The 23,213-nt window shown below is 36.5% G+C and overlaps 1 protein-coding gene and 1 pseudogene across 7 annotated transcripts; one reads left to right on the forward strand and one right to left on the reverse strand.

Annotated features, from left to right (window-relative positions):
* The first annotated feature begins 7,557 nt into the window (after window positions 1-7,557).
* LOC139852273 (uncharacterized) lies at window positions 7,558-22,667 on the forward strand. 7 transcript variants are annotated; one of them, XM_071841525.1, is made up of 7 exons: window positions 7,558-7,866; window positions 8,071-8,574; window positions 8,674-8,728; window positions 9,160-9,260; window positions 11,085-11,173; window positions 16,805-17,005; window positions 17,085-18,082. In XM_071841525.1, exons 6-7 carry the CDS (start codon window positions 16,849-16,851, stop codon window positions 17,495-17,497), a joined length of 570 nt encoding a protein of 189 aa, XP_071697626.1. In that variant the 5' UTR covers window positions 7,558-7,866; window positions 8,071-8,574; window positions 8,674-8,728; window positions 9,160-9,260; window positions 11,085-11,173; window positions 16,805-16,848; the 3' UTR covers window positions 17,498-18,082. The 7 variants fall into 7 exon arrangements, 5 of the variants coding, with proteins under 5 accessions (XP_071697626.1, XP_071697627.1, XP_071697625.1 ...); XM_071841526.1 differs by having other exon boundaries at window positions 7,558-7,871; window positions 8,071-8,728; XM_071841524.1 differs by having other exon boundaries at window positions 8,071-8,728.
* Window positions 8,174-9,038, reverse strand: LOC139854534 (haloacid dehalogenase-like hydrolase domain-containing protein Sgpp; annotated as a pseudogene).
* Window positions 22,668-23,213: the final 546 nt, after the last annotated feature.

Raw genomic sequence — 23,213 nt, forward strand, 5'->3', positions numbered from 1 at the left:
GAGAAGCGAACATTACTAATCCGTAAGCATAACATGCTTCTTTATGTTGCATGTTAGCCGCTTTTTCTAAATCACGAAGTCCAATATTCGGATATATTGAGTCAAAATAATTTCTTAACCCATTGCGTAAAATAGCATTTGGGTTCCCCGCAATATATGCGTCAAAGTAAACACATCGTAACTTATGGATTTCCCAATGTGATATCCCCCATCTTTCAAACGAAAGCCTTTTATAAACCAAGGCATTCTTAGAACGTTCTTCGAATGTCTTACAAACTGATCTCGCCTTAAATAGTTGTGCCGAAGAATTCTGACCGACTCTAGACAAGATTTCATCAATCATGTCTCCAGGTAGGTCTCTTAAAATATTGGGTTGTCTATCCATTTTGCGTTTTTATACTGTAAAATAGACAAGAGTTAGATTCATTTAAAAAAATACTTATTAATACAAGCAATTTTTACATATATCATAAAGCATAAGGACACTATATTACATATATTACACCACACGAATACAACTATCTTATTCCGACTCGCTTGTTTCTTCTTCTTCGGTTTTGGTTCGTTTTGCCAAGTTTCTAGGGATATATGATGTTCCCCTAATACGAGCCGTCGTTTTCCACATTGGTTTAGAAAAACCTGGTGGTTTAGAGGTTCCCGGGTCATTGTTACAACTTAAGGACTTCGGGGGTTGACGATACATATAAAGTTCATCGGGGTTGGAATTAGATTTCTCTATTTTTATGCCATTTTCCTTATTATTTTCTTTTGCCTTTTTAAATTCAGTTGGGGTAATTTCTATAACATCATCGGAATTCTCGTCGAAATCCGATTCATCGGAGAATTGGTAATCCTCCCAATATTTTGCTTCCTTGGCGGAAACACCATTGACCATAATTAACCTTGGTCGGTTGGTTGAGGATTTTCTTTAACTTAACCGTTTTATTATTTCCCCCACCGGTTCTATTTCTTCATCCGGTTCCGATTCTTCTTCCGGTTCCGATTCTTCTTCCGGTTCCGACTCTTCTTTCGGTTCCTCTTCGGGAACTTGTGAATCAGTCCACGAATCATTCCAATTTACATTTGATTCTTCATTATTATTAGGTGAGTCAATGGGACTTGTTCTAGAGGTAGACATCTATCACATAATATCAAACGCGTTAAGAGATTAATATATCACATAATATTCACATGTTAAAAATATATAGTTTCCAACAAAATTTGTTAAACAATCATTTTTCAAGTAAACACGGTCGAAGTCCAGACTCAGTAATGCATCCTAACAAACTCGATAAGACACACTAATGCAAAATTCTGGTTCTCTAAGACCAACGCTCGGATACCAACTGAAATGTCCCGTTCTTATTGATTAAAAACGTTCCATATTAATTGATTTCGTTGCGAGGTTTTGACCTCTATATGAGACGTTTTTCAAAGACTGCATTCATTTTAAAACAAACCATAACCTTTATTTCATAAATAAAGGTTTAAAAAGCTTTATGTAGATTATCAAATAATGATAATCTAAAATATCCTGTTTACACACGACCATTACATAATGGTTTAAAATACAAATATGTTACAACAAAATAAGTTTCTTGAATGCAGTTTTTACACAATATCATACAAGCATGGACTCCAAATCTCGTCCTTATTTAAGTATGTGATAGCGGAAGCTCTTAATAATCACCTGAGAATAAACATGCTTAAAACGTCAACAAAAATGTTAGTGAGTTATAGGTTTAACTTATATATATCAAATCGTAACAATAGACCACAAGATTTCATATTTCAAATATACATCCCATACATAGAGATAAAAATTATTCATATGGTGAACACCTGGTAATCGACATTAACAAGATGCATATATAAGAATATCCCCATCATTCCGGGACACCCTTCGGATATGATATAAATTTCGAAGTACTAAAGCATCCGGTACTTTGGATGGGGTTTGTTAGGCCCAATAGATCTATCTTTAGGATTCACGTCAATTAGGGTGTCTGTTCCCTAATTCTTAGATTACCAGACTTAATAAAAAGGGGCATATTCGATTTCGATAATTCAACCATAGAATGTAGTTTCACGTACTTGTGTCTATTTTGTAAATCATTTATAAAACCTGCATGTATTCTCATCCCAAAAATATTAGATTTTAAAAGTGGGACTATACTCACTTTCACATATTTTTACTTGGTCGGGAAGTAAGACTTGGCCACTGGTCGATTCACGAACCTATAACAAATATGTACATATATATATCAAAGTATGTTCAAAATATATTTACAACACTTTTAATACATTTTAATGTTTTAAGTTTATTAAGTCAGCTGTCCTCGTTAGTAACCTACAACTAGTTGTCCACAGTTAGATGTACAGAAATAAATTGATATATATTATCTTGAATCAATCCACGACGCAGTGTATACATATCTCAGTATTGATCACAACTCAAACTATATATATTTTGGAATCAACCTCAACCCTGTATAGCTAACTCCAACATTCACATATAGAGTGTCTATGGTTGTTCCAAAATATATATAGATGTGTCGACATGATAGATCGAAACATTGTATACGTGTCTGTGGTATCTCAAAATTACATAATATACAATACAAGTTGATTAAGTTATGGTTGGAATAGATTTGTTACCAATTTTCACGTAGCTAAAATGAGAAAAATTATCCAATCTTGTTTTACCCATAACTTCTTCATTTTAAATCCGTTTTGAGTGAATCAAATTGCTATGGTTTCATATTGAACTCTATTTTATGAATCTAAACAGAAAAAGTATAGGTTTATAGTCGGAAATATAAGTTACAAGTCATTTTTGTAAAGGTAGTCATTTTAGTCGAAAGAACGACGTCTAGATGACCATTTTAGAAAACATACTTACACTTTGAGTTTAACCATGATTTTTGGATATAGTTTCATGTTCATAAGAAAAATCATTTTCCCAGAAGAACAACTTTTAAATCAAAGTTTATCATAGTTTTTAATTAACTAACCCAAAACAGCCCGCGGTGTTACTTCGACGGCGTAAATTCGGTTTTACAGTGTTTTTCGTGTTTCCGGGTTTTAAATCATTAAGTTAGCATATCATATAGAAATAGAACATGTGTTTAGTTGATTTTAAAAGTCAAGTTAGAAGGATTAACTTTTGTTTGCGAACAAGTTTAGAATTAACTAAACTATGTTCTAGTGATTACAAGTTTAAATCTTCGAATAAGATAGCTTTATATGTATGAATCGAATGATGTTATGAACATCATTACTACCTTAAGTTCCTTGGATAAACCTACTGGAAAAGAGAAAAATGGATCTAGCTTCAACGGATCCTTGGATGGCTCGAAGTTCTTGAAGCAGAATCATGACACGAAAACAAGTTCAAGTAAGATCATCACTTGAAATAAGATTGTTATAGTTATAGAAATTGAACCAAAGTTTGAATATGATTATTACCTTGTATTAGAATGATAACCTACTGTAAGAAACAAAGATTTCTTGAGGTTGGATGATCACCTTACAAGATTGGAAGTGAGCTAGCAAACTTGAAAGTATTCTTGATTTTATGTAACTAGAACTTGTAGAATTTATGAAGAACACTTAGAACTTGAAGATAGAACTTGAGAGAGATCAATTAGATGAAGAAAATTGAAGAATGAAAGTGTTTGTAGGTGTTTTTGGTCGTTGGTGTATGGATTAGATATAAAGGATATGTAATTTTGTTTTCATGTAAATAAGTCATGAATGATTACTCATATTTTTGTAATTTTATGAGATATTTCATGCTAGTTGCCAAATGATGGTTCCCACATGTGTTAGGTGACTCACATGGGCTGCTAAGAGCTGATCATTGGAGTGTATATACCAATAGTACATACATCTAAAAGCTGTGTATTGTACGAGTACGAATACGGGTGCATACGAGTAGAATTGTTGATGAAACTGAACGAGGATGTAATTGTAAGCATTTTTGTTAAGTAGAAGTATTTTGATAAGTGTATTGAAGTCTTTCAAAAGTGTATAAATACATATTAAAACACTACATGTATATACATTTTAACTGAGTCGTTAAGTCATCGTTAGTCGTTACATGTAAGTGTTGTTTTGAAACCTTTAGGTTAACGATCTTGTTAAATGTTGTTAACCCAATGTTTATAATATCAAATGAGATTTTAAATTATTATATTATCATGATATTATCATGTATGAATATCTCTTAATATGATATATATACATTAAATGTCTTTACAACGATAATCGTTACATATATGTCTCGTTTAAAAATCATTAAGTTAGTAGTCTTGTTTTTACATATGTAGTTCATTGTTAATATACTTAATGATATGTTTACTTATCATAGTATCATGTTAACTATACATATATCCATATATATGTCATCATATAGTTTTTACAAGTTTTAACGTTCGTGAATCACCGGTCAACTTGGGTGGTCAATTGTCTATATGAAACATATTTCAATTAATCAAGTCTTAACAAGTTTGATTGCTTAACATGTTGGAAAAATTTAATCATGTAAATATCAATCTCAATTAATATATATAAACATGGAAAAGTTCGGGTCACTACAAAGACATTCTTTTTATGAAAACTTCTAAGGTAGTCTTATTTTTTTTTAAAATCATCATTATTATTATTATTATTATTATTATTATTATTATTATTATTATTATTATTATTATTATTATTATTATTATTATTATTATTATTATTATTATTATTATTATTATTATTATTATTATTATTATTAAAATTTTTATTATTAAAACTATCATATAACCTTATTATTAAAGCTATTATCTTTATTAAAACTTTTATTTTTATTTTTAATAATATTATTACTACTATCATTATTATTATTATCCTTAATCTGGTATTATCATGATTATTAATTCTTGCAAACGAAAGATTGTTATATAAAAGTATATTAAATATAAAACCTAACTAAACTAATATTGTTATTTATTTAAAATATATAAATTGACATATACAAGATATTAATATAAAGACCATAACATTAATAATAATATATATACTTGTTCGACTACAAGTATATGTTTTAATAGATATATAAATGATATAGGTTTGTGAATCCAAGGCCAACCCTACACTTGTTCAATGACGTTATATGTATTTTTACTACAAAATACAGTATGGTGAGTATATAGTCCCACTTTTAAACTCTAAATATTTCGAGATGAGAATACATGCATTTTATGATTTACGTTATGGACACAAGTGATTAAAAATATATATTCTACGTTGAGTTGTAACACTGGCATACTTCCCTGTAACTTGGTAACTACTATTTACATGAGGTATTGTAAACGCGAATCCTGTTGATAGATCTATCGGGCCTGATAACCCCAACCGGGCTGGACGACCAGTTTTCAACGGTTGCACAGTACTTCGTTTCTGTATACTACACTTGGTACAGTGTAGTGATTATTTAAGAATATGCTGCGATGATTTAAATGTTAAGTATGGTTACCAAGTGCTCAACTACTTTTTCATACACTTGAGGGTGTATTATGTTTAAATATATGAAATCTTGTGGTCCATAATTATAACGCTGCTAGCATCAAACCTATATATCTCACCAACTTTATGTTGACGTGTTAAAGCATGTTTATTCTCAGGTACGAATTAAGTCTTCCGCTGTGCATATGCTCATTTTAAGGACATTATATGGAGTCGATCATCGAAATGGGACCAAATGTTGAAGATTTCGTCCAGATGGATAAGGACGGGTTTTTACAGCATGTCTGTCAACTGTCGATGAAATGAAAGTTTATCTTTTAAAAACGAATGCAATTTTTGTAAAATGTATCATATAGAGGTCAAGTACCTCGCGATGTAACCAAATGTAATGTATTCATCCAGATGGATTAGGACGGGTCATGAAAGGGTTCTACATCGAAGCCGGCAACATCTAGAGCTTCGAACGATTGTGTGTACCCGTCGTACCAATACTGGCGGTTATCGGAAAGCTCACCGTTGTGATGGACGTCGAGGTTGATCAAGCAGCGATTGGCCATATTTTTTTAGTTGTGAATGTGTATAAAATAATGCGGAAAAGAGAAAATTATGTATAAATGTGTGTGTAAACAATGAGATTGTGTGTGTTTTTATATAGAGATAGAGAAATGTGTTAAATAAAAAAAAAAAAGCAAACGGGCATCAAACGTTCAAAAATTTGAATTTGGGTCCCACTATATCTCCTTCACCCAACGTCGAGCAGACAACGTCGGGATCTCCGACGCCGGACCGATGCCGGGTCGGTGTCGTCCAACCGTCGTCTGCATAAAATAGGGGTGGCGACGCCGGTTTTTTGTTTCCCACACATCACGCTCTAAGTACCCTTTCTCTTTCATTTTGGCTTGGCTGCTTTTTTCAGTACCTGCCAAAATCACCCATCCAAACACAACCTAAAACCACCATCGTATCCATATCTAGTAGACATATAAATCTGTATTTTCCAGCTCTCGATCAAAATTTAGAACTTACTCTTGATGCTTCTACTTCAATTCGGGAATCAAAATCGATTAGTACGATCATCTCTTAATGGTTGGTCAGGTTCTTATTTTCTTTAATAAAAATTAGCTTACTTTTATTAATTTCGAAACTTGTACACCTTGCAATACTAATAGCAGCTTTCGCATACCTTGATGTATAACGTGTAGATATGATCCATATATAACTATTTTATGTGGCTCATCTTGTGGTGTACGCTTGTCTCCATCATTAGACACATGAAATGTCATGAAGAGTCGGAATTGAAGTGCGAACCTCTTCGACTATATTGTTCTTCAACCCCTACCTAATTCACAGATGCAGATCTAAAAAACAAAATTAAAACGATTAATACTTCGTTAGATTGTCGGAAGTGCAAACCTCCTCCGCCTCACTCCGGTCAACCACCTCCTCCGCCGTTTTTAGATTTCGAAAAATTCCAATTAATATGAAGGATTAATACGACAGATTATTACGACGATGGGTGGATTCCGGCTTCAATTCGGCGGGTTCTAGATCTCAAATTTTTTTAGATCTTGAAATGTATATGGTGGGTTACCGGTGGTTATGGGTGGGTTGAACGTTATGACTTCTCTTAAGAGCAAACTCAATTCGCGACGATGTTGGCAGTACCATCGAAGGTTTGAAACTCCTTGCTTGAAGTGAAAATCGAACATGATTTGTAGTACCCTAAGTTGAATCATACACTCATATCACTTAAGCCAAGCTTCGGTAGTTATCCTCTTTAGGGACATGTAACAATTATATAATCACATATGCAGAACGTACCAGATATCCAAATCTATAATCTATAATCTATCTATCTATCTATCTATCTATCTATCTATCTATAACATAATATAAATCGTGAAACTTTATCTGACATGTCACTCCCTAATCTGCTCTTAAACATCTCGCTGACGTGTAAATCCCAGGCTTAATCTCAATTAACACTAATTAACCTATTTATTTTATTATTTTACTCGCTAGCATCTATAACCCGTATACACACAGCGCTCCAAAAAAATCTGATACCGCAATATCAACACATCTATTCACAAAATCATATATACAATTCCATGTTATCGATTTTCCCAAAATCACATATACAATCTGTTGTTTTCAATTTTCTCAAAATCAGATACAGATGTATTCAATGAAGCCATAGAAGTTTACTTGAAGTTTTCCGAATTTCAAATTAGGGTTTCATGTTCGAGTATCACAAGGCCATGAAATTTTAAATGAATTGATTTCTTCAGATGATGCAGAGTTAAATTGCAAAGAAGCGGGAAAGGAAGTGACGATGCATTTTAATTTGATTTTGTAAGGTTTTTTCATCTATTAATCTACGCTGTTTTTTTTTTTTAAGGTTTTGTTGTTGTTTGATAAATTATTTGAACAATCATTCATCTTCTAAAAGATTCTAATTTGGATGTTTATTTTTTTTCGTACAACCATACAACCATTGAATCTAATGAAAGAGTTCTGATTTTTAAGATGCTAAAGTTATCATGCCAAAATTATCAGGCAGGTGCTAATCAAGAGTCATCGAAGCCTTTCAAGTTAGGCAATAATTATGGAACAAATTTTACGAAAAATATGAATCTCAAGACGCGTGTGTTTTGACGTTTTAAGCTTCACCTGCCTTCTTGTCGAGTTCGTCTAAAACAGCCCAAAGTTTTCGATCTTCATAATTTACAATAAGAAGTGTAGGGTTTGCTGTTAACAGCATCAATTCTGATTTCGAGTCCTTAAGCCAACAACTGGCATACCGGCCGCCACACCAGCCTTGATCCTAGACACCGAATCCTCACAGATAAAAGTATGCTCTTTTGAGACGTTGAGAACTTCAAGAGCCTTTAAGTAAGGATCGGAAGCTGGTTCAGCATGCTCACACTTATCATCGATGATAACCACATGGAAGAAATCAGAAAGACCGAGAGTTGAGATCATCAGTTCAGCATTTGGCCTCCCCGCATTAGTAACAGCAGCACGTTTCAACCCATGATCTTCAACCCATTTGGTTAATTTGTATAGTCCCTTAATGGATTCAACCTTTTTCCTTTACCAATTTTCTAAAATACGCTTCTTTTTCTTAGAAAAACTTTTAACCTCTTTCGATGTCATCAGGTAAAAGGACATCCGCACATACGAAACTTGTGAAGATGTTCTGCTGGGATACAATGTAATCTCATCTCTTCTTCATTTATTAAACTTCATGATTTGACTTGGATAAATAACTAATATGTAGGTCAGAGGTTTTAATTTCAATTTTAGTAGCTATTGGCATTAGAGAATGCCTTTGTAATAAATATTATGTAGGTTCGCAACTACGACTATATTTGATGCTGATCTTTTGATGCTGGCCTATGTAGTTATTACTACGTAGGCTATTGGGTTATAAAACAAAAATTATGTGAACTTGAAATGTGATTTACAAACCTTACCTTATTGAAACTAGAACTAAATATCTGTTGTAGGTGATGCAAAGCCATACTATTGTACAAGTTTGTAAATTATGTTACTTTTATCTGTTAAGAGTGTATGTTCTACAAACATCTAATAACATACGAGCATTATAATAATTTTTATTAACTTTAAAAGCTTATGATACAGGACTATCTTTTTATCATATCCTGAAGATATGAGCTTATTCTAATACAAAAGTGCTATCATTTCGTCATTGACTGCTTCTACAGTTCCATCTTTGCCAGAAGGTATCTGATTATCACTTATTATTTGTGTGCCTTTTTTCTTATTTGGGTGTATATCTTCTTCCTGTTGTTGTTAATATGATATTCTCTATTCGTTGCTCAATTTAAGGTTCTCTTTTCATTTTCGATTCAAAGACGTGCATATATTTGTTAGACTTGCTACGATATAGATTTGATAAAGTTATTTGACTGTTATTTGAATGTAAAAGAAAAATACAAGGTGGTTATTTGACTATTATTCGACTGCATTGACTATCATATGTACGGCTAGCAACTTATACAATGCCCTATTAGAAAAATGAACTGTAGCTTTTATGGTTTAGCCTCTTACTCTCAATTTTGAGAATGTTCTATAGGTTGCAAACTTAATGAAGCCAACGATATTATTGTCAATGATCTCAACATTCGACACACATGTTGGTTCTTGATCCTTAGAACCTATTTTTACGTCTTACAGAAAAAAAAATTGTATGATTTAACGGACTGTTGTGTAATAATTGATTTAAGCTGAAACCATGTACGATATCTTAGATTCATTGTAATTATATTATACACATATTCAGTCTTATGACGAATATTTTCGAAACTATTTTATATAGCTGTCGTGCAACGCACAAGCTTTTAATTATAGTATTGTATAAATATGAAAACAAAGAACGTGTATCATTTGAAGTCCTCTTTGTGGAAAATAAATCTAGATAAAGATAGAGATATGCACCGACCTTAAATTACGGAGTATATTAAATTAAATATATACCTATAAATAATCTACAATCAAACCTCCTTGGAAAATATACATTCGAAGTTCTCTGTTGAAAAATCTACTTTAAGTAGTAGATCCTTATTTATTTTTCAGTCTTTAAAGACTATTACTTAAAACCTTTTATTTTAAATATTGTTATCCATATTTATTATTTCCTATGTAACATATACAAGCAATTAAAATTCTATGTATAAATTATAATTTATCAAAGTTTCACTAAGGAAGATGATCCTCACTCACCACTTTTTGATCCATCTACACTTAGTTTACTATCATACTCCTAATTATACTTTGAATAATATTATAAGTTTAACTTCCTAGATTAATTTAGGGGTAAAACTATAAATTTATGAGGCAAAAGTGTAGATGGATCAAAAAGTGGTGTTTGAGAATCACCTCCCACTTACTAATGTGTGTTGTTTACAAAAACATATTTTACTAATTCAACCATAACAATACTTTTGACACTTTTTATATAATATCGTAATTTCATATATAAGTTTAAAAACTAATAATATTTGCAGATGAGTCCCCGTGCAACGCACGGGCTCATAAATCTAGTTAACTATAAAAACAAATATTTATATCATGTTTTTTAGTAAAGAAAACTCCGTATATAATCACATATGCTTAATATAGCAATGAAATTGTGAATGGCAACAAGATATTCCGACGAGTTAAAGGAATTAATTATAAAGTACTCGTATTAAGTTTGTTTTTTTATTAATGAATTCACTAACTAATCGTAAAGGGCAAAAAAGGCATAAAACAAAGGATTAGTTGACTAATTAAAAAAAAGAAATACACTTGTCACCATCCTATTTGGTAGGAGGATTGTTAGGCACAAAGGTAGGAGGAAATATCATTTTCCAACATAGAAAATACACTTTTCACCATCCTATTTGGTAGGAGGATTGTTAGGCACAAAGAGTAGGATGAAATATCATTTTCCAACGAGCCGTATGAAAGATTTCCTTTTGGTTTGGTCATTGAATGTTCGATTTGGATATAGATTTGGTTAATGATATTGAGTGATTTGATTTTGGGTAAATGATAAATATCAGGGTTTGTGGATTTGAACTGTAGCTATGACTTCTCTTCAGTTATCACAGTTGACGGAACGAGGCCGGATATTGGTTTCGTCCAGTAGCAGGTTTTTTTTTTTTTGTTTATTTTAACAAGTTTTAATTTGTTGCAGAGAGTTTAATTGACTGTTCGTGCTTTGTATATGAAATTGACTTTTCGTGCTTTGTATATGAAATTGGACAAAAGTTTGTCCATGAACAAGCAATCACAGTAGTATTTAGTGGTTGGGCCATTGGACAAATATTTTCATGACGGATTTGCCCTCATGTGAGAGGCATAAGTCCAATGTTTAACGGAAATAAGGTAACAGAGTTTAGTGATTGGACCATCGGTGCAACATGTTAATAGTTGAGGGGCAACTATGGCAAAAAAATAGAAAAATGTTAACTATGCTTTTTGTTACAAAGTTCATGGACCATACGTGCAATTTTGTCAAAAAGAATTCTAATACTCCCTTTTTCCACATTAATTATTTTAATACAAAAATACACGGTTTTAAAAATATCCTCATTGTATTGTATTCTTTTTGTGTACTTCTAGTTTTACATACATACACATACTAATATTATAGGTATAAATGAACTTTATTTTTTTTATCTTATCTATTTATAGAAATAGACAATTAATTTGTGACATATTAAAAGTACAACCGATAAAATAAAAGATTCAAACCTAGGCAAAAACCAAACGACTAAACATTTTTTAACGGCCAAAAATGTGTATATTATAACACGCTACCTAACAAGACGTTGAGGGATAAACTACAAAGGAAAAGCAAGCCATGAGTTCAAGTTTGAAACTACATGACTTTTGTTTTTAAGCCAACGAAAAGAAAATGATCAAACCAAAATCGTCTTCTATGAATAGATTTTAGGTTTGAGTGCTTGATTTGGGAGAAATAGAGAGTCGGATGTTTTAACTCCAATAATTGTGCAAACCCCGATTTGGAATCTGGATTCCAAGGGCGTAAAACAATCGATTGAGTTAGCCTTATTCGATCGGAATCGAATAAGCTAATATCTAAGAGTGAGGATTAATTCCGACGATGATCGGAGCACCGGCCGGAATTGGTTTAACGACTGGAATGATGTTACCGCAATTGATTTGGGCTGAGTAACATTAATGCATCCAGTGTTGTGTGAATGAAAGATCTTGTTTACGTATTTATAGATGTTTAGGAGCGAATGGTGACGTGACACATGTCCCTTTCATGGTTGTAACAAACTTTGTCAATCCCGAGGGGTGACGTGGCACCTGTCCATTTCGTGGGGAATAACAGATCCTAACGAACTTCCCTAGATTTGCGGCTGACGTGGCATGTAACTTGCTTGCATGCTCGTTCCGTTATCAGTTGATCATTCCGGGATAGTGCACTTTCTCCGGGATAGTGCACTTTCTCCGGGACAACGTGCTTGTCCCGGGAGAATATCTTCGCGTCGGGTTGGAATGCCGTGATGGTACTGACGGCAGGTTGATTCCGGCTGAGGCATCACGGTGCCCTCAGTCTAGCCGGGTGGGTCTCGCCGAACACTTGTTCCAAGTGTTTCTTTACGGTTATGATTATGATGACTGGCTTCGCAACGCTTGATTATGATTGTCATGACCGGCTGTATGGTGCCGGTTGTGCGTATATCATCCGGGTTCTCGGTCTTGCCATTTTCCCGGCGTGGTAAAATTCACGGGATGACGTCAGACGGATGTCGAGAAAAGAAGTATGCATTCCGGGACGCGTAGTACCGGGTAGGATTTTGGCCGAGACACTTGCCTGTTTTTGAGACAGATCATTATATGTATCATTAAGTCCCCGCCCCCCCCCCCCCCCCCCCCCCCCCCAAGTTTGGTGAGGTCAGCTGGGACAGTTGCGTTGCCAAACTTAAATTATTATGACCCACTCACGTGATTTGACGTGCAATAAATGCGCGTTGCATACTGTCTTAATCATAGTACTTCTCGTGTTCCAACGCACCTTCTGAATTTTATGGGTCCCACGCAGGACTTTTTCCTATATAAAGGAGCGTTTTTCTTCATTTGATTCTTCCTACCTTCGATAATATTTGCTTTACATAGAAACGATTTTCTTATCTTCTTTGATTTGTATCTTATTACTTTCATATTTTTGCAGTATGGCCCCCAGACCTAATATTCTTCATGGTGTGTTACGTGCGCCCAACAGCGTTGATGAGGCGTATCTTGATAGGGTTTGTTACATATGCCCTCGGTTGCGAGGTTTGGGGTTAGTCATTCCAAGGGCACAGCAGTGCGCCTGTGGGCCCCCTAATCACTGTGCCATCTATTTGAGACCTTTTGAGGTTTCAAATCTGAGATACCCATTCACCCGCTTTTTCATGAAGGTGTTAAATTTCGATAGCCTTAGCGTTGCTCGCTTACATCCGAATGGGGTTCGTGCGATCGTATTATTCGAGATGTATTTCAATGGTTTAGGCATGGGCCTAAGCTTGATATTTTCAGGAGCATTTTTCGGCTGTCGTCCTATCGCAAAGGGTGGTACACATTTACTGATGAAATTGATTTCCTTGGGGGAGTACCAACGATTGCAGATAACTGGGTGCAATCGTTTGTTTTTGCCAAGTGTTCTGACTTTCCGTTGAGGGACGCGCAATCCTATTTGTTTAGGTCGGTGACTGTTCAGCCGCCGAGGCAGCTTTCCGAGCTAGGTGAATCGATGGCTGACCAATTGAGGGGCCTGAAGATTCCTCAAAGGTCTTATGAGGAGCAGCTGTTGGTAATGGCTAATGTTAGCAACAACTGGACTCATTCTGATAGGATCCCTGTTGCCCGGAGAGGCGGGAGATATAACGATCCTCAATTTTCCATTCTATAATTTTTCCTTATTAAATGCCCAACAATATAATAAAACTTAACAATTAAACTTTAATTAATGGTTGTTAAGTATTAAGAATTATAAATTATATTAATTAACTTTATACATTAATTGGCAAGTTAATAAAAGACGGAAATAATAAGTTAATTAATTTTCGTGAACAAAAGGTAATAAATTAAAGTTTAAAGTATATAACTTAATTAATCTTAAAACAAGTTTAGGGATTATTTAAGCTAATTTAAAGTGCAAGGACTAAAACGAAAAATCCCAAAACTCCTCCCTTGATAATGCCTAGCCGAAAAAAAATAAAAAAAATTTGAAATATCTAAAATACCCCTCCCAATTTTCGGCTCCCATGACCCCCATTACTTCCTCTCCAAGTCCAACTTGTTCCCTAAGTAAACCTAACCCTAACTCTAATTCTAGAATTTTCCTAGCACTCCTATAAATAGAGGCCTAAGCTAAACCTTTTCTTTGTACCAAATCTCATTCACAAATCTCTCTCCCCCCCTCTCTTGTTTTCGGCCAAACAAACCGAAACCATCACCACCACCATCGAAATCCACCACCACCACCTTCAAGTTCTTCAAGTGATCTTCATGTCGTTCTTCGTGTTCTTCAAAGTTCTTCATAAATCTTCAAAGGTGTTCATCAATCTTCAAGGTTTTGATCTTCATCTTCAAAGTGTTTCATCTTTTCTTTGTTAATCATCTTCGAATCTTCAAGGTATAACATAAACCCTAAAACTTATTTACATAATCTTTGATCTTTGTTTTAAATTCATGTTCATGATACAATCTTGATTAATTCATAAACATATACATTATATACATGTACACACATAGATTTATATATACATGAAGAAAAAAAAAATTAATATATATGTATGTGTATCGACCGAAAAAAAGGGGGGAATGAGTGTTTGATCTTTAAACCCTAGATAAATGTTAGAAGATTGGTTTGTGTTTAATTAAGGAAACAAAATAAATACATATATACATATACATATTCGATATATATATATATATATATATATATATATATATATATATATATATATATATATATATATATATACATATAAAAAAATATATTTTTATATACATACATATATATATATATATATATATACGGTTTATATATATGAAAAAAATAAAAAATAAAAAAACTATATATATATATATATATATATATATATATATATATATATATATATACATATACACGATTTATATATATATATATATATATATATATATATATATATACATATTAAAATATTAAAACTCTAACTAATTAAACCTAACCCTAATTTAATAAAACCCTAATACATTAATTAAACCCTAATCGTTTATTAATAAACCCTAATGTTAAATATTACTTTAATTAACTAAAACCCTAATACTATTATATAATACTAACACCTATACACTTATATTATTACTAACACATATAATATACTACTACTTATATTATGTTATACGATTACGTTAGTCATTCACGATAACGTGTGATTACTCGAACGTCAACGCTACTTAAGGCCTAGGGTTATCCTTGGTACCACTATAGGACGCTTGTGGATTACGAATGCCAAACTTAGATTTTGGTCAAGAAATCCTGGGCCAACCGGTAACAATTGGTCATTCTGGTGACTCGGCGGTGGAATAGATGTTTGGGTATGATGCACAATGTCAAACCCGACTATAGTAATCATACACTTAGTTATCTTCACACTTAATAAGTGTTAGACTTATTAAGGACAACTCACTAGTGTTCGACACTAACTTACTAAAAATGGAAACTTGCTAAAAGTTGAAACTTACTAGGAATGGAACTTAGTAAAACGAACTATACTTAAAACACTTGCATACTTAAACTTAAACTTGGGCAAAACATTTAACTATTCTTAAATGTCAATAGGTTGACTTTCTGCTCACGTTCGTCCAAACTTTCTATTCCGAGGAATAACTCTCTCATCTGCTTACTAAGGTGAACTCGTAGCCCCACTCATTATTGCTAGCAAATTTATTTAACTTTTTGGGGTGAGACACGTGCTACTTTTACTATTTACAATTTAGACACAAGTACCAACTGTTAAACTATGCTATACCCGGTTATGTCCGACTAAGTCCCTACAGTGATATTTTTAATTGCTCGTTAAATGCATTCTTAATTATTGGGGGTAGGCTTATCGGGAGTAACGTCCCCGATACATTTGACCAAGTCATTGTATTACTTAATAATGAAATTAAACCGACAAGTATAGACACAACTTGTCATTGGGGCAAACTTTGAACGTTTAGTCTAAATATCACGAACTGGCATAACTTTTTGATCCCTGCGAGATCAACTTTTAAGATCTTTGTGATCTACTTTGACAACTAAAGATCTGTGTGATCTACTTTTGAAAACAAAAATCTTGTGGTCTAAAAACAACGATAACTACTTTTGTTAAACCTATGATTTCACTCAACCTTTTTGGTTGACACTTTAGCATGTTTGTCTCAGGTGCTGATTGATCAAGCTTACTTATCTTCTACTTATGTGATGCTACTTGGATATAGGATCTCAAGAACTTTCGCATTTATTATTATTGCATTTGAAACATTTACATCATTGTAATTTAAATTCTTGTAACGACATTCTATTTTCTTCCGCTGCGTTATCAATAAAGTTTATTTTTATCATATAGAATTGTTCTCGTATTATAATATGTTGGTTTATTTGATATTAGTGACGTTTCTTCCAGACCCTATCTGGAGGTCGTCACAGGATAGGTATTTGACCGTTTGGCGTTTTCCATCTCCCTTTTTATGTGACCATGATTTATAAGATGACAATTTATAATTTGCGCAGAGTTGACCGTGTCGGAAGTTCTGAGGGCGGTGAGCCTGGATGGCATGGTTTTTACCGATAAATTGGTTGAGGGGACAACACCAACGTCCTCCAGCCGCCGCAGGGCGTCACCTCCTGAAGATTTGGAATCTTCTAATGGCGACTCTTCGGAGGGCGGGCTGATCCGTCGTACCAGGCGCCGGATTGAGCCGGCAGCTGAAGGTATGTGGTAGTCCTTCACTTGCCTTGACTTAACAGTATATTGTGCTGATTATATTGTCTTGTTTCTTGCTTTGCGTAGGTAACACTGTTGTGACCCCTGCGGGGGCGCAGGCGTCTGTCCGCTCGGTTCCATTGTTGGAGGGGGCTGCTCCCCGGGAGGGACTTGAACCTATTGCTAGGGAGAATCGAGTGGCTGAAAGGTCGGCCATTGAGAGAGAGTTGGCTCAATGGCATCATCCCGGTAAAGAACCCGCCGCGGAGGCCTCGGATGCTCGCCCCCGGTTGACGACAAGTGCTGTGCAGAACGTTTACGTTCTTCCTGACTGTAATATTGGGCCATTCCGTGATCTTCTCCGCTGTGACGCTTCAGACTACCCGGTTTATAGGGAATATCTTGATTTCATTACTTTTCCGGCTCTGAAAGAGGCGCTGGCTGCTCTTTCCGCCACCCAGGCACAACACTTGCGTTCTCAATTCACCGTGTTTGCTTAGCAACTTGCAGCGGATGAATTGAACCGTAGCGAGATTGATGCGCGTCGCATTCACGAGCATTGTGTGCTCTTTGAGAATGATAACCGCCGGGTGGCGGAATTGTCGGGCATGATTGCTCGCCTTGAAAGGGAGTTGGTGTCGGCCAAGGAGGCATTGGAGCCTACTCAGAATGAGCTGCGTGTTTCCCGGGAAACACAGGAGTCGTTGAAGGCCGCTCTTGCCCAGGAACAGGAGAAGGTCGCCTTACTCTCTGATGACAATACAAAGTTATCGGAGAAGGTGTCGGCCACCCGTCTCCAGCATGGTATTCCTCTACTTTTAGCCCGCCTCCTGAAGTCATTTATTGTTCATCAGCCGTTCAATGCCTTTATTGAGGCTATTAAGAAGTTGACTACGTTTGAGGTATTTAAGGCGGTGCAGTGTTTTCTGTCGCCTGGTAGCGCGGCCCAGAAGAAGAAGGCTGTTTTGAGCGCTACCTGTGTGCAGGACTGCCATCGGGCACATGAAGCTCTCGGCTGGATTAGTTTTGAGGAATTAGATAAAATCTGTAGGGACGAGAACTCATCCGTTAAGGATATTGTAAATTACCAACCGTAGAGATATGCACTCGGTTGGGTTTTTGTATAATTAATGTGATTTCTTTATATCGTGTTGTATGTTGTGTATAAACTAGTTTACTTTTTCTTTGGGTTACATATATTTGTCATGACAAAAACGTAGATATCTAGACTACGCGTGAGTGTGGTCGAGTTGTTTATTCTGTAGAACCGGGCCACCAATGATGTGGTCGGACACCCTTGTTATCCGTTAAGGTTCTTTAAGGGGTGTCTTCCTACCACCGAAAGCTAGAAAGCATTTCTTCTGGCGGTAGGTCTGAAATATGCCGAAAGACTTTTGATTTTACTTGTGTCATATTCAGATTCATTACATTGCATAAGTATATAAAATGAAGCTTTATTGATGACTTATACATAGAAATTATTTGAGTACACAAGTGTTTCTGCCGTCCGAGTGGGTGATCAGTCCTCCCGGTTGCAGGTAAGTTACACGTGATATTTCTTTAAATGGAAGGCATGCCAAGGGCGTTGTATTGGGACTTCATCCGGTGTCTCCAGGTGGTATGTACCATACTCAGTTATCCCGACAACCTTGTAGGGTCCCTCCCATCTGGGGCCTAGTTTGCCGACGTCTTGCTGCCGGCTGGCCTCGTTGCTACGCAACACTAAATTGTTTAACTGAAAGTCCAGTGGTTTGACTTTTTTGTCATAGTGGTTTGCGATTTGTTGCTTCTTTTCAGCTTGCCGGATATGGGCTATTGTTCGTCGCTCTTCCAGAGCATCCAAGTTTTCTCGTAATGCGTCATCGTTTTGTTGTTCATCAAATTTTGTTATTCGATTAGTTGGAACAAGCACTTCAACCGGTATAACCGCTTCGGTTCCGTACACCAGACTGAAAGATGTTTCGTTCGTACTGTCTTTCGGCGTCGTCCGATGTGCCCACAGTACATGTTGGAGTTCATCCACCCATCCTTGTCGGTGTTTGCCTAATCTTGCTTTTATGCCGGCAACGATGTGTCTGTTTGTGACTTCGACTTGCCCATTGGCCTGCGGGTAGGCTACGGAGGTAAATGACTGTTGAATGTCCATGTCGGCGCACCAGTCTTTGAATGGATTATGTGCGAACTGCGTGATCTCTCGTGGTAAGCCGAAACGACAAACAATGTCCTCCCATACAAATGTTAAGATCTTCCTTCCTGTAATTGTGCTTAACGGTTTCGCCTTAACCCACTTGGTAAAATAGTCGATTGCGACTACTAAGAATTTAACGTTGCCGACACCCCGTGGGAATGGGCCGACGATATCGATCCCCCATTTACAGAATGGCCAGGCGGCGTGTATTGGAATCATGTTTCTACGAGGGGATCTGTTGATAGGAGCGTGTATTTGACATGCTTCGCAGTTAACGATTAGGTCATACGTATCCCGGTACATGTGTGGCCAGAAATAACCCATTCTCTTGATCCTGCTAACTATCGTTCGGTAGCCTGAATGTGTTGAGCATGCTCCTTCGTGCATTTCCCGTATTATCTCTTTGGCCTGTGTCGGGCCAACGCATCGTAAGTAAGGCTCCGTGAACGATTTTCTGTACAGGATGCCGTTTTTGAAATAATACATTGGTGCCCGCATTCGTATCCTGCGGGCTTGTAATTTGTCTTCCAGGAGAGTACCGTCAGTGAGGTATCTTATGAAGGGTGTCATCCAACATTCTTCTTCCGCTGTGACTGTCGCCATGAGGGTATCCTCTTCGGTTGACTTTCTTTCCAGAACTTCAACCATAACTTTCTTGGTAAAGTGATCATATAGCAAAGAGGCAAGCTTGCTCAGGGCATCCGCTTTCTTGTTACGATTTCGGGGGATTTGTTTTATTTCAAATGCCACGAAGGTGTTGGTTAGTGCTTTCGTAAGTTCTAGGTATTTTTGCATCGATGTATCTCTTGCTTCGAAGCTGCCGTTTAGCTGGCTTGCGACCAGCTGCGAGTCGACATAAGCTGTGAGTTGTCGCACATCAACACTTTTGGCCAAGCGTAATCCGGCTATTAGAGCTTCGTACTCGGCCTCGTTGTTTGAGGCGGCGAATTTCAACCGGATAGCGTAAGTAGTTTCTTCTCCGGTTGGGGAAACGAGGAGAATGCCTATACCAGCTCCCTCCTCACTTGATGCCCCGTCCGTATACAGTTCCTAGAATTCATCCGTCTCCCTTCTTGTAACGGTGGTTTCGTCTTGTTTGATCATGTCGGAAGGGAGCTCTACCAGGAAGTCTGCTATGACTTGGCCCTTGATCGAATGCCTCGGGAGAAAGGTGATTTCATGCTCTCCGAGTTCTATTGCCCATTTTGCCATTCTACCGGAGATTTCCGGCCTGGTTAGAACGTGTTTGATTGGTTGGTCCGTAAAAACTTGTATCGGGTGTGCTTGGAAATATCGCCGCAGCCGTCTGGCTGTGTGTACTAAAGCGTAAATCAGTTTTTCCATGGCTGGGTAGTTTACTTCCCCGTTTTGCATGTAACACCCCGTTTTTTCTAAACATGGCGCTTGTGGCATCATACGGAGTTCAAGAATGAGTATTTGATAGTTTGGATGTAAAGAATTGACCACGTTTGACTTTGGGATGTTTTAAAAGTGAAATTTGAGCACATCAGGTAAACTGTCGAGTTTGAAAGTGGTTTGTCGCGTTCTGGTGCGTCGCGATCCGTAACAAACAGGGTCAAAACGCGACAACTTCTGATGATGACTTCTGTCCCTTTTGTCGCGTTTGAATGATGCGTATCGCGTCTTGGTGTCGTTAAACGCGACGTAGTGTCGCGAAACGCGACAATTGTCGCTATAATGACATTTTAACCCATTTTAATGGAATCTTTTGGGGGTGTTTTGGTAATTTCACATATGGCCGGTTTTAGAGCCTAAAAACTGATACAACCTTATCCTAACTTCATTTATCACTTCCTCAACTACACACATCCATTTTAGAGAGAGAGATTGAGTTCTAGTGAGAGAAAGCTCACTTTGGGGAAGAAGAAGACCGAATCTCGCCCGATCCCAAGTTCTAAAGTTGTTTCCTACGTCTCTAGCTACGTTGTGATAGTGTTGGTAAGTCTTAACTCTGAGTTTTGAGTTTAATTTGATATATAGTTAGGGTTTGTTCATTTAAGGCTTGTATGACCCATTTGGGGGTTAAATGGGTGAATTTGGGTTAAATTGATGTAAGGAAACCCTAAGGTTTTGTAATCTAGGGTTTGGTCTTGTAATTTGGTGTTTGTAAGTATTAATTGTGTTGTAAATCACTAATACACTTGTGAGTTAGAGAAAGGTGGTTAATGGGTTCAAGTTTGACCTAATTATAAGTCTAAATGTTAAAATGGGTCAAATGAGTAATGGTTGACCTAGTTGGGTAAGATGGGTATGAAATACCCTAAGTTTGTGTTAGTTGGTGTTGTGAGACTTTAATCATTAGCTTTTAGTGATTTATGACAAGTCTTGACCTTAAATGGGCGGTTTTGGTGTGAACGGGTCATTTAATGTAAATGGGTCATTAAATGCTCAAGTGTTAAATGTTGGTGTCTAGTCCAACTAGTTTGGTGTATTGAATGTGTACTTAATGTATTAGGTACCTTGCGTTGAAGCTTGCGGATTTGCGTAATCATCACCTAGGCGTTAAGGTGAGTGGAATATTTATACATGTATGTATGTAGTTTATTTACTCGTAAGCGATGTGGGCCTTAGGTGCCACATCGTGAGTATTGGGCGTTATGTCACAAGATGGTGACTAATTGAGGTTATGGGTGAAGAGAACTACGGGTCGGTAGTGTCTCGTTAGGTGACTCACAAGTCGGTGACACCTCATGGTGGTTCACGAGGCGGTGACCCCTTGGTAGTTGGATGGTGATTCACAAGTCGGTGATACCATAAGTCGGAGAAGTGATTCACGAGTCGGTGACATTTCTTAGTGCTCACAAGTCGGTGACACTAGGTGGTGCTTCACGAGTCGGTGATGCCACATGGCGTTCACAAGTCGGTGACCCATATGTATTTGTGGGTGATTCACAAGTCGGTGACACCCTTTGGTGATTCACAAGTCGGTGACACCTTATGATGATTCACAAGTTGGTGACATCATACGAGTGAGACTCGACGTTATTGGTCGTCTACAAGTCGGTAGTGCCATAGCGGGGAATGGTTTGATATGTTTATGCATTGTTACGATTTAGTATATTATTGTGGTGATCTATATACTAATGTTGTTGGTAGTTGTATGTTTGGTGATGCTAGCTCGTTTATTCATTGTTTGCATGGTATTTTGTAAGTGGATGCGTGTAGGTAAACTATATATGTATATGCATAAGTATTGCATTCACTAAGCAATTAGCTTACCCTCTCGTTGTTTATATTTTTATAGGTTGCATGTGGCGGCTCGGGTTTGCTTGGGGACTAGTGCTTATGGATTGCTTTATACTTTTGATTAGGATTAGGTAGCGTTCCCAATCACCATGCTCGGTTTTGGTTGTAAAGTGAACTAGTCGGGTCATAAACTATATTTTGGATACGTCAAACGGGTCCCGGGTTGCATTCCCGTTTTGTAAACCTAATTTATATATTGTATGTTTTAAAGATATTTAAACTTAACATTGTAATGATGATATTTTCAGAAACGTACATGGACTAATGTTGCATATATTATTATGATATAAAAGAAAAAAATTTATGGCCCGAAATTACGACGGGTTGGGTCGTTTCATTGCAATACCTTGCTTACAAAGTACACTGGCATTTGAGTCTTGCCCCTGAAGGTAATTAGGACTGAGTTGATTGCCTCGGAGGAGGCGGCGAGGTATACCGTGAGGGTTTCTCCCGGTATAGGTGCCGTTAACGCTGGCAGCTCTTTTAAGAATGCCTTCATATCCTGGAATGCTCTCCCGGCCTCATCCGTCCATATGAAATCTTTTTTGCACAAGCACCCTTTTAACTTCTAGAAAAAGGGGAGAGCCCTGTCGGCGGCTCGTGACAGGAACCTTGTGAGTGCCGCTAGTTTCCTGTTTAGGCTCTGCACGTCCTTTTTACTCTTGGGTGACTGCATGTTTTCGATTGCTTGAATCTTCTTCGGGTTTGCCTTGATCCCTCTCGGAGTGATCATGAAACCCAAGAAACGGCCTTCTTCTATT

Source organism: Rutidosis leptorrhynchoides, chromosome 6 (assembly GCF_046630445.1).
Source record: "Rutidosis leptorrhynchoides isolate AG116_Rl617_1_P2 chromosome 6, CSIRO_AGI_Rlap_v1, whole genome shotgun sequence".
NCBI lineage: Eukaryota > Viridiplantae > Streptophyta > Magnoliopsida > Asterales > Asteraceae > Rutidosis > Rutidosis leptorrhynchoides.